We start from the raw sequence: 12,589 nt of genomic DNA, 5'->3' as shown, positions 1-12,589 counted from the left end.
TCTCACCTGGAATATACCAAGGAATCTAAATGGTTGTGTCTACCTTTCGGTTCGTGATTTTCTTGAAGAGGGTCTTCAAGTTCTTATTGTTGTTTGGAGAGTTCGTTACTGTTCGAGCATTGTACGAGAAGAAGTGTTCTTCAAAGGTATAATTACTTGAACCCTTTTTATTGTTTAAAAAGCATGTTGTAATTTTACTTAGAATGCATAATCTGTATGTTTGCTGTAAATTTATGTTTTCAATAAAAATGGAATTTGGACGATCCGCTTCTACTCATGGATCTCTTGTAAATCGAGTTCCTTCACGATCATTGTCCGCACGCTCATTCATCCGTCCAGCCAACCCAACTTCCATTCGTCCGCATGTTCGTTCATCCATCCGGCCAACCCAACTTCTATTCGTCCACGCGCTCGTTCGTCTAATGAAGGTTTATAACTTTCACTTGATTTCTTTAAATGATGAGGATATTTTGTTAAATGATCACTTCCATTCATCCACGCACTCGATTCACTAGGATATCAGAGCGAGAGAGAGACAATCTTGAGCCTTTGCTCGTCTCTGAGGTGTTAATACAAGTAGACCTCACCAATGAAAGCTACTGCCGCTGATTCTATTGGTGTTTTTTGGATTCGTCGTCGAGTTACATTTCTGGTGAATCGAACCCTTGGTCAGTTCTATCACTGCCCATTTTCTCATCGCTGAGTTACCTGGGAGTTTCAGGAAAAGAGTCGTTCTTGAAGATCATAGAACTGAATCGTTGTGGCGACAGAAAGTTGAACCCGTCGATCCCGAAGCCGTTTCGAGTAGTGCTATCCATGAAAAGTATTTTTTTTAAATGATTATCTCCCAACGATGCCAATACTAACGTCGGGAGTTCCAATAACTCTCGACGCTTTATATACTGCGTCAGGTGGTATATGTTTCCACGTCGAGAGTTCCTCTCTCGACCAAACTCCCAACTACTAGTTTGTTGTCGAAAATGGATCTCCCAACGCGTTTTTTTTTTAATCAGATTTCTACGATTTCTAGCATCGGAAAAGAGGTGTTTTCTTTTAGTAGAAGAAAATGTCCGTTCGACCACCGGCGACAATACTATTTGTAGAGGGAGAAAGACCCCGATTGAGGGAGACGAAGAGAGAGGAAATGTTTAAATTTTGGTGTGAACTAAGGTTGATAGTATGTTAGGGGGCACAAGAATATTGATAAATAATTATTGCAATTAGTGACAGAAACTATTATTGATAGAAAGACATTAGTGATAGATGTTATCACAAACGAATAGAATGTTATCATGATAGAGGTTATATTTTTTAAAAAAAATATCAGTGATAGAAGCTATCACTAATAGCATGTTATCAGTGCTAGAAGTTATAATTGATGTCATTGATAACCACGATTTTGAAATCAACGATGAAACAAGGTGGAGACACTATGTTGCCTATAATTTCTAAAAGAAAAATCATAACAAACTACAAAAGCTATTAAATATAGCACATTTCTCAAATCGAAAGTTCCTATCAGCGATAGCTTTCGATTTAAGAAATATGCTATCAGTTACTATCGCTGATAGCTGCTATCAGTGATAGCTACTATCAGTGATAGCTTTCAATTTGAAAACATCAAGAAGAAGTGCACGAACAGTGGATGGGCCATGGACTTTTTAGTCTTTTACCAATTTTTGTTCTATGTTTGCAATTACTTTTTCCTTGTTCTAAAAAATATATATAAGGTGATGACTAGATGCAAGCAACCCTTTATTATTTGATAAAAAGGGAAAAATAAATCAATTTTTTATGACTCATGGTTTGTACCTAGGTATGTAGACAAACAAAAAATATCACCACAGCCAATACGCCAAACATGTACTGCTGTAAGAATAGAGACATGTTTTATATGAACCATTTCATTTGCTATCAAAATCTATTTACCTCATTAGCTTCCCATTAGTTTTTTTAGCATGTGCAGTGAATACATCTCTCGAAAAGATGAATTCCATAAAAGACAAAAGAGTTACATGTTTTACTAAATATTTTCAAGACTACTTATTTTGTCTAATATATTTTTTTAAAAGTTACAATATCCTTCCTATTAATCAGCCTTTAAAGATTAGGGTTTCTTCAAAACTTGATGGGCAAGCAAATCATCAAGTAGTATTGGAGTTCAAATCGTAAGAAATTCTTTCTAAAAATGGTCAAATTTATTATAAATATTATAGAAAATAGATGTCCATTAGATGCTCATGCTTAGTGTCCATTGACCATATGTCATGTTCCAATTTTTCCAAAGTGTTGTTCATGTGTTTTATAGTTGTTCATGTGTTTTGTAAATACTCATTATTAATGTCCATGTAATCCACCTCCTACTTGCCAAATTGCTTATAAATAGTGGCATTTTGTAGGTTTTGAAAGACACACACATTGGATAAATTCCAAAAGTTTGGAGAAAGTGGAGAAACCCATAGTTTGTTATTTTATTTACTTTTATTACTAATTTTATTGTATATATTTATATTATTATATTTAATTTATTTTAATATTATATTTTATTGCTATTGGTGTTCCCGTTGTGCTCCTCAAATTCATAACACGTTATCAGCATGAACTCTTATCGTTTTTCTCGCTAAAGGTAGGTCCTAAAGGTATGTTGGTTTTTCTCTCTTCGTTATAATTAATAAATTTAATGTTATTTTGTATATTTAATATCTATTAAATTTCTAACATAAATACAATATTTTATGATAGTATTGCCATGAAAAATCTCACAAAATTAGAATTTGTCGCCCTTGATATTAACGACAATAATTATTTGTCATGGGTGCTTGATGTCGAAATCCACCTAAATGCTATGAATCTTAGAGGGACTATTAAAGGAGGAAATACAACATCCAGTCAAGACAAAGCAAAAACTATGATTTTTCTTCGTCGTCATCTCCATGAGGGACTGAAAATAGAGTATCTTATAATAAAAAAATCCTTGTATCTTGTGGAAAAATTTGAAAGTGAGGTATGATCATCAAAAAATAGTATTCTTCCCTAGGCTCGTTATGGGTGGATAAACTTGAAGCTATAGGATTTCAAATCAGTAAGTGATTATAACTTCGTATTAATTAAAATGAGTTTGAAATTGTTATTATGCAGAGAGAAAATTACCGATGTTGATATGTTAGATAAGACATTTTCTTCATTTCATGTCTTGAATATGCTCCTACTGTAGCAATATCGAGAGAAAGGTTTTAAACAGTGTTTTGAATTAATTTAATGTCTTCTCATAGCCAAACAAAATAACGAGTTATTAATGAAAATCATGAATCTCGACCAACCGAAATAACATCATTCCCTGAAGTGAATGTTGTGAATTTTAGTTGTGACGCCTCAAACTTTAACAAAAAAAAAAAAAAAAAAAAGAAAAAAGAGGAAAGAAATCGTTGGTTAATTTGGGAAAAGAAAGAGGGAATTAATGTGAAACCCGGATTTCCATTATTCCTACTTAAACAGGTGGCTAAGGAAATTAACTAAGTGAGAGTTAAATCCTGTGTTGAAGTGAAGGAAATTTCTAAGTGTTGAATAGATTTTCCTTGAGTAACTTTGAGTTAAGCTTAAATTGATGAAAATTGACTAAGTGTTAGACTAGGCATTGCCATGCGTTGGCCATAAAATCTTGGAGAGATTACTTGGGCCAAGGGAGAAGTTAAAGAGGGAATAACGCATGCCTTGGAGGTTAGACCAATGCATTAGGCTAAATGGATGCATTGGAGGGTGGTATGCGGTTGAAGGAAGGCAGTCGAGGGTGATGCATAGAGGTGGTACGCGGGCATGTGAGGATGCATGGGGTAAGCTAGGACGCGAGGCAAGGCAGGCGCTGGAGGGTGGCATGTGTCAATGCACAGCGCCCATGCCAAGCACCTATGCGTCGACGCCAGCGGTCGTGCCAAGTGCCTATGCGTCGATGCGGCCAAGCGAGTCATGGTAAGTCGATGCGACCAAGCGCCTATGCGTCGATGCAGCCGAGCGAGGCCATACATTGGTGTCGTGCAACCTTGCTATGCATTGAAGTTTGACGATGGCTTGCACGATGGATATGTTGGACCATGGCCATGTGATGAGCTAGGTTGGATGCATGGTGGTTGGCTCTTGCGATGACTGAGTAAGATGGATACACGCATATGAAAGATGGATGCATTCAAGGACGTCATCCGGACATGTGGCATATTAGGAGGAATTCTTAAGCCTTAAGTAAAAGAGGTGGATTCATAAGAATACATGCAAAGTTGAGGGCTATGCGTTGATGAAAGGAGAAGAAGACACCTTGGCTTGCATTGATGTAAGAATGCGTTGATGGTGTGAAGAAAAGACACTTGGACATGCAGCCAAGTAGAAGGTGTCGGTCGTGGAGCAATCTTGGACGCCTATAAATAGGGCCAAGGACTTCAGATGAGAACTAAAATTTTCTTCAAAGGACATAAAGAAGAGTGTGTGAGGACTAATTGGGAGAAGATTATGCGTTGATGGAAGAATGCATGCGTTGGTAGCAAGACCATGCATTGGTCAAGAAGTTCCAAGAGGGGAGATGCTGTCGGGCAAAAAAGACAGGAAGTAACATCAAATTTAAACGAGGAGTTCTCCCAGAATACTCGTACATTTGGAGTGATTTTAAAGCCATCTGAAATATAGGAGAGTCTAGTTTTCAGGGTAGGGCTGCCGTAGAAGAAGCTCTAAGGGATCGGGCTGGAAATTGAGAAAAAGACAGAAGGGTCAGGCTGTCGGGTAAGCTTGGGCCAGTCTTGAAGATTTTGATATTCCGATCAAACCATGAAGATTTTTTAGCTAAGATTTTATTTTAAGCTTCCTGAGACATTTTAGAACATTTTTTCTGAAGAAAATATCTTAAAATAAGTTCTAGAACTATGAGTAATATAAGCTGATAATTGAAACTAGAATTTAGGGTTATAAAGGGAACCAAGGAAACCTAAGGAACTTCAGAAAGGAAAGTTCCTAACCAACCAAGGTGAGTGGTTATTGTGTGTTGTATTGTTGATCTAATTTCTATATATAGGTAAATATGTAGGGGATAATGTTAAATTGGCATGATCAGGGATATATGTTTATCTGACTACTATGCTTGTTAAGATATTACTTGTATGTTTGTTTTGGAAACTGAAATTGTACCCGGGATATATAGTTAGCATGCTTGAAAAGGTACTTGGCGGGAAAATATAGTCGGCTTCGACCGGCGGAAAATGATAGTCGGTGACGACCGGCGGGAAATATAGTCAAGTTACCTAAGCATAGCTAGTAGAAAATAGTCGATGTGCACATTGGCGGGATAATAGGGTACAGGGAAAATTTCCATGGGAATTGTTGATACATTGCTTTAGTGTACATGTGAAAGTACTGGGGAAAATGTAGGATCATGCCAGAGATAACCAATGGTAAAACTGGGGATGTTTTTATTATGTGATAACCAACGGTCAAGCTGGAGATTGATTGTTTTAACCAGCGGTTGAGCTGGGGATTGTCCAACAGTTTGGCTGGAAAATAATATTGAACTTGTGGTAATGTTCTTGTTGACTATGCATTGCTTTCCCAAAATTATATTTCTGTTGACAAAGTTATTTGTTTATCTAAAGGTACCACTCACTAGGCTTTAGAGCTCATGTTTTTCCATGTTTTATGTTTTACACCCCCCCCCCCCCCCAGGTAGCGAAAGGTGAGGAGTTCCAGGGTGCTGTTATGGTCAAGGTCTGCCACAAGCCACAGTTACACTTCCAGAGGGTTTTAATGTGTTGTTGATTGTAAACTTTGTTGTTAAGTCTTGGATTTGTATAAACATTATATTGTTGTAATATTAAATGGGCCTACTTAATCAGTTGATTGTTGAATTTGTTCATTGGCATCAGAGTTATTTCCGCAAGAGTTATTAGGCAGTAAGTGTCAACTAAAAGGTTTGATAACTACTGTCAGTCACACCCTTTCTCAGGCTCAGAGAGTAGGCTGAGGCAGGTGTGACAATTAGGGTTATAAAGGTTGGGGACCTCGGGCTGCATGCAAAGAAAAATAAGGGGATTTCTTTTTTTCTTTTTTTTCTTTTTTTCTTCTTCTTTCCTCCTCCAGCCGCACGCCCCTCCCCCCCCCCCCCCCCCTCCCTTCACTATGCAATCGCCTTCGCCGTCAACCAAAGTCACGATCACCGATCGTTCTCCTTCTTTTCTTCCCTGTCCGTCGACCCAACGCAGACGAAGCCGTCGAACGCTGAAGTCGTGAGCCTATCCATCGACCCGACGCAGACGAAGCCGCCAAACACTGAAGTCGCGAGTCTATCTATCGATCCGATGTAGACGAAGCTGCCGAACACTGAAGTCACGAGCCGCGTCATTTCCAGTCACGTCATCCTCTCAATCCGCCTGTCACTGGTTCAGGTCACCGTGGATCGTGGTGGTTCTAATCATTCTGTCTAGTGGGGTAAGTCGGTTCCTTGTTTGGCAGCACAATGTCTCTTGAGATGTTGTGGCCTAAGCTAACCTTCATCATGGAATTTGTGATTGGTTTCAGGAACGTGTGGCCGTGAAGGAAGTTATTGAGCAAAGCAAGGTTCGTTTTTGGTCAGTTCGTTATTCTGAGGTAAGTGGTTTACTGCTGGTTACCCTAAGATCTTGTTAAGCCTGTTGAAAATTCTTATGTCATTTATGGGTAAACTGTGATGGAATTTGATATGGGTAATTGTAGTTGACATATGAGAATACTGTGTGAAGTTGGATGTAAGAGTAGACTGAATACTGTGATAAAGTTTGATGCATGAGTAGGTTGGGGATAGGGCACTAATGTTGATGTATGAATAGACTATGATAAGGTTTAATGTATGAGTAAACTGTGATAAAGTTTATGTATGGGTAGCGATGTTAAAGTTTGATGCTGACTCATGGCCTTGATTGCATGCTTATGTCTAAGATTGTACTGAATGTTTGTATGTTTATGTCCATATGAGATTTTAGTGGCTGTTAGTGTACCATTGGGCTATGCACATAGCATGTGTAAGCCTTCAGGCCCACACCTTATGCTTATGTACGGTGTCTTTTTTGGATCACCACTTGTATTTACGCTTGTGACCTTTGTGTCACTACTTATGAAAGCATGCCTTTGGGTTCGCCCCTTATGCCTATGCCTATGTTTATGATGCCCTTGTGTATTTTGGTCCAATGGATAGACTAACAGATCACTGAGTGGGCCCAGTAGTGGGCTGCTTACTGAGTATATCTTTATACTCACCCTTTTCTTTCCCTGTTTTTTTTCAGGTAAGGGTAATGACAGACTGGCGCATGACAAGAGAGATCCGTGACCTGGCCATTAGGACAATTTACTGCCTCCGCATCTAGTATCATGTTTTGAAATCTAGTTTAGGAGTTAGGCGTCTTACACTTTCATGCAAAATACAAAAATTTTATTATTTGACTATTTAATTTCCTTCATTTTAAAGTAGGGTTTAGGGGTATCCCGAACGGTAAATTTTTATTCTATTCTATTTTATTTTTTGTTTTAGTTATTTATTATCATTTAATTATGTTTTCTTATCTTTGCTCATTTGAGCATTATTAAATAAAATTCGGCTTTTATTTGATGGTTTAAAAGAAAATGTACGGTTAAGCCTATGCATGCATGAAGTAGCGTCCTAGAATTAAGTAGGAAACTAGGGTTGTTACATTAATCATAATCATGGTCGAGGTCATGGTCGTGGTCGTAGTCGAGGTCGTGATCGTGGCAGAGGAAGAAATAATTATTATTTCCGTGGTGGTCATTCTAATCATTGAAATTTCAAAAGAACCACACAATGTGATGATCACAAAGAAAAAGCCTTACAAGATAAGAGTTAAAAAAGTGTTGAAAATAAATGCTTCTGATACAGAATGACTGAACATTTGTCACATAGCTGTGATAGGTCAAAACACTTTGTTGATCTCTATCAAGCCTCTCTAAAGGAAAAAGAGAAAAATGTGGAAGAAAATTTTGCATATCAGGGTAGTGACATATTTGGCTCATCCCATATGACAAATTTGGATGTGACAGACTTCTTTCAACCTCTTGAAGAGAAAATCGACAAAATTGATGGAACATCAAATGTTTCATTTGACTTTGAAAATATCTAGATTTAATGTTTTTTTTTTCATCTCCATGTTTTTTTCTTCTCTTAGTAGATGTTAATCTTTGTATCTTCCAAATGTTGTTTTTCTTATTGTAATTGTTTTTTTTTTTTAATGAATAAACCTGAATCATTTTCATATGTTTGTGACTAAAAAATAAGTAAAAAAGATCTATATTTGGCAAACAGTGCAACTATACATACAATACTTACAAATAAAAATTATTTTTCCAAACTGACAATGCTGGAAATAAAAGTCAATACGATGTCAGGTTCTGCAAACCTGATTGAAGGCTTTGGAAAAGCAAATACTATCTTTCCTAGAGGAATAAATTTTACAATTGACAATGCATTCTTCTCTAGTCAATCAAAGAGAAATCTACTTAGTTTTAAAGATATACGTTGCAATGATTATCATATTGAGACTAATAGTAAGAATAATGTGGAATATCTATATATCATATCTATTGTCTCAAATTAAAACTTATACTAGAAGAGTTGCTTGCTTTATCTTTTGGATTATATTATACTCATATACGAGTAATTAAAACTGAAGGAACTCGATTTTAAAGAGATCCTTGAGCGGAAGCAGATCGTCCAAATTCCATTTTGATTGAAAAACAAGTTTATAGCAAACAAACAAGATATGCATTCTTAAATAAATTACAACATGCTTTTTAAAGGAAAAAGAGTTCAAGAGATTATACCTTTGAAGAACGTTTCTTCATATAAATCCTTCAAACTATCATGAACCTCGAACTCATCAACCTTGAAGACTTTCTTCAAGAACTTCACGAACCAAAATAGAAAACACAACCAGTAGGAGCCTTCGATATACTCAGGGTGAAAGTCCAGGAGTTGTGGACTCTGACTATTTTGGTTTGGAGGGTGTTAAGTTTGAAGGAGAAAGAAGATTGAATACTTTCTATCGTATAGCAAAGTTCTCAATCATTTAGTGAATAATCTCTATCGTATAGGTTCTCATTTGTCGTGTAGATTTTGTAAGGAAGAAAAGAAACTAATTTATTTTAATTCCATTTGCCATAAAAAAAAAACTAATTAACTATCCACTAAGGTGGTTAGAGAGAAAATAGGATTTATTATTCAAAATAATATAAATAAATATGATAACCAACTTATCATATTATATTTATAACCTATAGTTTCAATATTGTATCATATATAATATAAACTATAGTTCTTTTTCTCTATTTTATGGTATTTGATATAGATCATATTTATATTAAAATTAACAACTATTTGAATCTCATTTAAATATTTATTTCCTCCAATTAAACTATAATGTATCAAATACATTATAATAATTATATCATATATAATTGAATCATATATAATTAAATTCCTAATTAAATTCTCTCTTATTAATTTGAATAATTTAAATTAACCCAAAAACTGATTCTCAACTAAATCATTTTGAGCTACCAAGGGGACTTTATGGACCTGTAGCTTGATGCTCCAACGGAACGTGAATAATTAATTAAACTCTTTAATTACATTATCCAACATCCGTTAACTGTCGGACACTCCACTAAAGATCGACAGTTGCACTCTTCGCACTACAAATATATTTTTGTGTCCATTGGATATAACTAATCAATAGTACGATAACCCTTCACAAATTGCTCCTAAGTACAATTGCGCCAAATTACCGTTTTACCCCTATAGTTACATCTAACTCCTTAAGTACTATTGATCCCTCTAATGAACAATAGATCACAATCCTATGACAAAACCCCTCTCAGGCTAGGAGAGGGTGTGGCGCCACATTGTTCAAGACCTGGAATCAGTCCTTAAGGGAGCAATTTATCTACTTACCTCTTCTTCGGGGAATGAGTGAATTCCATCTTGTGTAGTTGTGTTTCCAACTCCCTAATCAAACGCCCAAAATGGTAGGCTTGTTAAGTCAAAAATTTGGCCACTCTCATCCATATAAATCAAAGGACCATTCTCATAGGTAGGAGTTCACAACTCACTCAGAATTAAAGTCATGTTACTTATGGTCATCCTAGTGAAATGAAAGTCTCTATTATGAATGATGTTACATAATGAGGCTAAACATTTCGTGGTTTGATCTCATACAAACTCCTTTGTATAAATATCCCCCCTCGCATGTCTAATACATGAATGATCTTAGATCATTTGTAGCACTTTACAACATTTGTAACACCTACAAAGTGGGCCATATTTGTAGTGTCACCAAGATAAGGTACCCAGCCTTATCCATATACTACAGACCATTTAGGTTATTAATTAAACCTAATCTACCTGTATGTCTCCACATACATGTTTAAGTTACAAAGATAACCTTAGATGTTAGTTTATTGGTTTGTGGTTAATGCAACTAAAAGATCACATATTTTATAGATAAAGTGAATAAAATATCATATATATTATAAATCACATAAGAGTTTGTTCATAACATGGTTTACAAACTATAGGACCTACGAGATTTAGGGCATCAACTTCAACAATCTCTCACTTGTCCAAAAGGTAGTGGGGTATATAAGATAATAAAATTACAAGTACATAAAACAATAAACTAGGGCATAACACGCCCATTACAAGATCTCCCACTTGTCCTAGACCAGTCTTGGTATGTCCTAGACCTATACTCTATAAGTGACCCTCAACACACTGTAGCTATGAGAGCCTTTGTAAATGGATCAGCAACGTTGTGCTCCAAAGCTATCTTTGTGACAATCACGTCCCCTCGATGCACAATCTCTCGGATGAGATGATACTTCCGCTCTATGTGCTTGTCGCGCTTATGACTCCTAGGCTTATAGGAATTAGCCACTGCACAACTATTATCACAATAAAGTGTGATGGACTTTGACATATCTGGAACAACTTCCAGATCAGTCAAGAATTTTCTGAGGCAAACGGCCTCCTTAGCAGCTTCACAAGCCGCTACATACTCGGCATCCATGGTGGAGTCTGTGACACACCCCTACTTGGTGTTTTTCCATACTACTGCCCCTCCATTAAGAGTGAACATTGATCCTGATGTGGATTTCCTAGAATCCTTATCAGTCTGAAAATCAGAATCTGTGTATCCTGTAAGGATCAAATCCTTAGAACCATACACAAGCATGTAGTCCCTCGTTCTCCATAGATATTTGAGGATGTTCTTAATGGCTGTCTAGTGTTCTAGCCCCTTTTGGAGTAAAAGGCCTTTTAGTCATTTTGCCTTCAAGGCATGACTCCCACATATGTAAAGAATTTTCTTCTATCTTACTTAGAAGTCCATTCTTCACCAACCTCTCAATTCTATTGAGATTAATGTGTTCTAATCTTAGGTGCCAAAGTTGGGCATTTTCTTTAGGAGAAATTCTAAGTCATTTATTTTGAGTTACGACAGTTATAAACATCTCTATGTTATGGAGGGCATTTGTTGCTAACGACCTTAACATATACAAATTATTTTCCAGTTTGGCAGAAAAATATATCAACACCATTCTTAGTAATAAACACCTTATTATAATAAAATTAAAGTTGATAATTACATTCTAAAAGACACTTTACAGACACCAAGTTTCTTTTTAAATCAGGAACAACAAATACATCATTCAAAATGAAATTTTTTTTCTGTAACGTTAATCGGAGATCTTCCATTGTCACAGTTGAGACGATGTACCCGGTTCCAACTCACATCGTCATCTCATCAGCATCAAGCTGCCGCCAGGAACTAATTCTCTGAAATGAAGGACTACATGGTTAGTGGCCCCAGAGTCAATAATCCAGGCAGAATCATCATTCTCCACTAAACAAGTCTCCAAAACAAGCAAATCACATTTACCTTGTTTGGTCTTCTTCTTCTCTGCCAAATATCTGGGGCAGTTTCTCTTCCAGTGTTTGTCCTGGTTGCAATAGAAACATTTTCCCTCGTCAACTTCCACTGGTTGTCTACCCCTTGAAGTAGTAGCATGTGGGTTAGCAGATGCCTTCCCCTTACCACCCTTCTTCTTCTTCCACTTTCTAGTGCCAGAGGAAGAAAGTGCAGAATTCCAGAGGTCGAACCTTTGTGGAACTTTTTAGATGATGAAGCAACATTTGTTTCACCCTTCTTCTCCTTACTTTTCAACAAGGATTAGAAATTCTACAGCTCGTTAAGCAGAATAGTAAGGTTGTAGTCAATCCTGTTTAGAATAGCATTGTTATGGAAATGAAGAAAGTTATCTGGTAAAGATTCTAGAATTCTGCTAACCTGGCTAGCCTCATCGATGCTCGACCTATTCATCTCAGCCACGTTGAAGTGGATCATCATGTTGAGAACGTGTTCTCGAACAGATGACCTCTTTTGCATCCATGAGTTAAAGATGTACTTGAGAGCGTCGTGCCTGAGCTGTGCGAACGGTTGTCCAAACATTCCTCGCAAGGACTCCATGATCTCACTTGCAGTGACTATGGGCTCATGTTTTTTGGCCAAGACTTTGT

The 12,589-nt window shown here is 36.8% G+C and overlaps 1 protein-coding gene across 1 annotated transcript in view; it reads left to right on the top strand.

The window, feature by feature from the left end:
- LOC120078705 overlaps positions 1–7,217 on the top strand; it is a 53,183-nt gene extending 45,966 nt beyond the window's left edge. The window contains exons 2-3 of the mRNA XM_039033003.1: positions 6,550–6,618; positions 7,128–7,217. Of these exons, the coding sequence (XP_038888931.1) occupies positions 6,550–6,618; positions 7,128–7,217 (159 nt within the window). The remainder of the gene's footprint in view (positions 1–6,549; positions 6,619–7,127) is intronic.
- Positions 7,218–12,589: the final 5,372 nt, after the last annotated feature.

This window comes from Benincasa hispida, chromosome 1 (genome assembly GCF_009727055.1).
Source record: "Benincasa hispida cultivar B227 chromosome 1, ASM972705v1, whole genome shotgun sequence".
Classification (NCBI taxonomy): Eukaryota; Viridiplantae; Streptophyta; class Magnoliopsida; order Cucurbitales; family Cucurbitaceae; genus Benincasa; species Benincasa hispida.
Note: the sequence above shows the minus strand (reverse complement) of the source record. Positions and strands in the feature narration are given on the sequence as shown.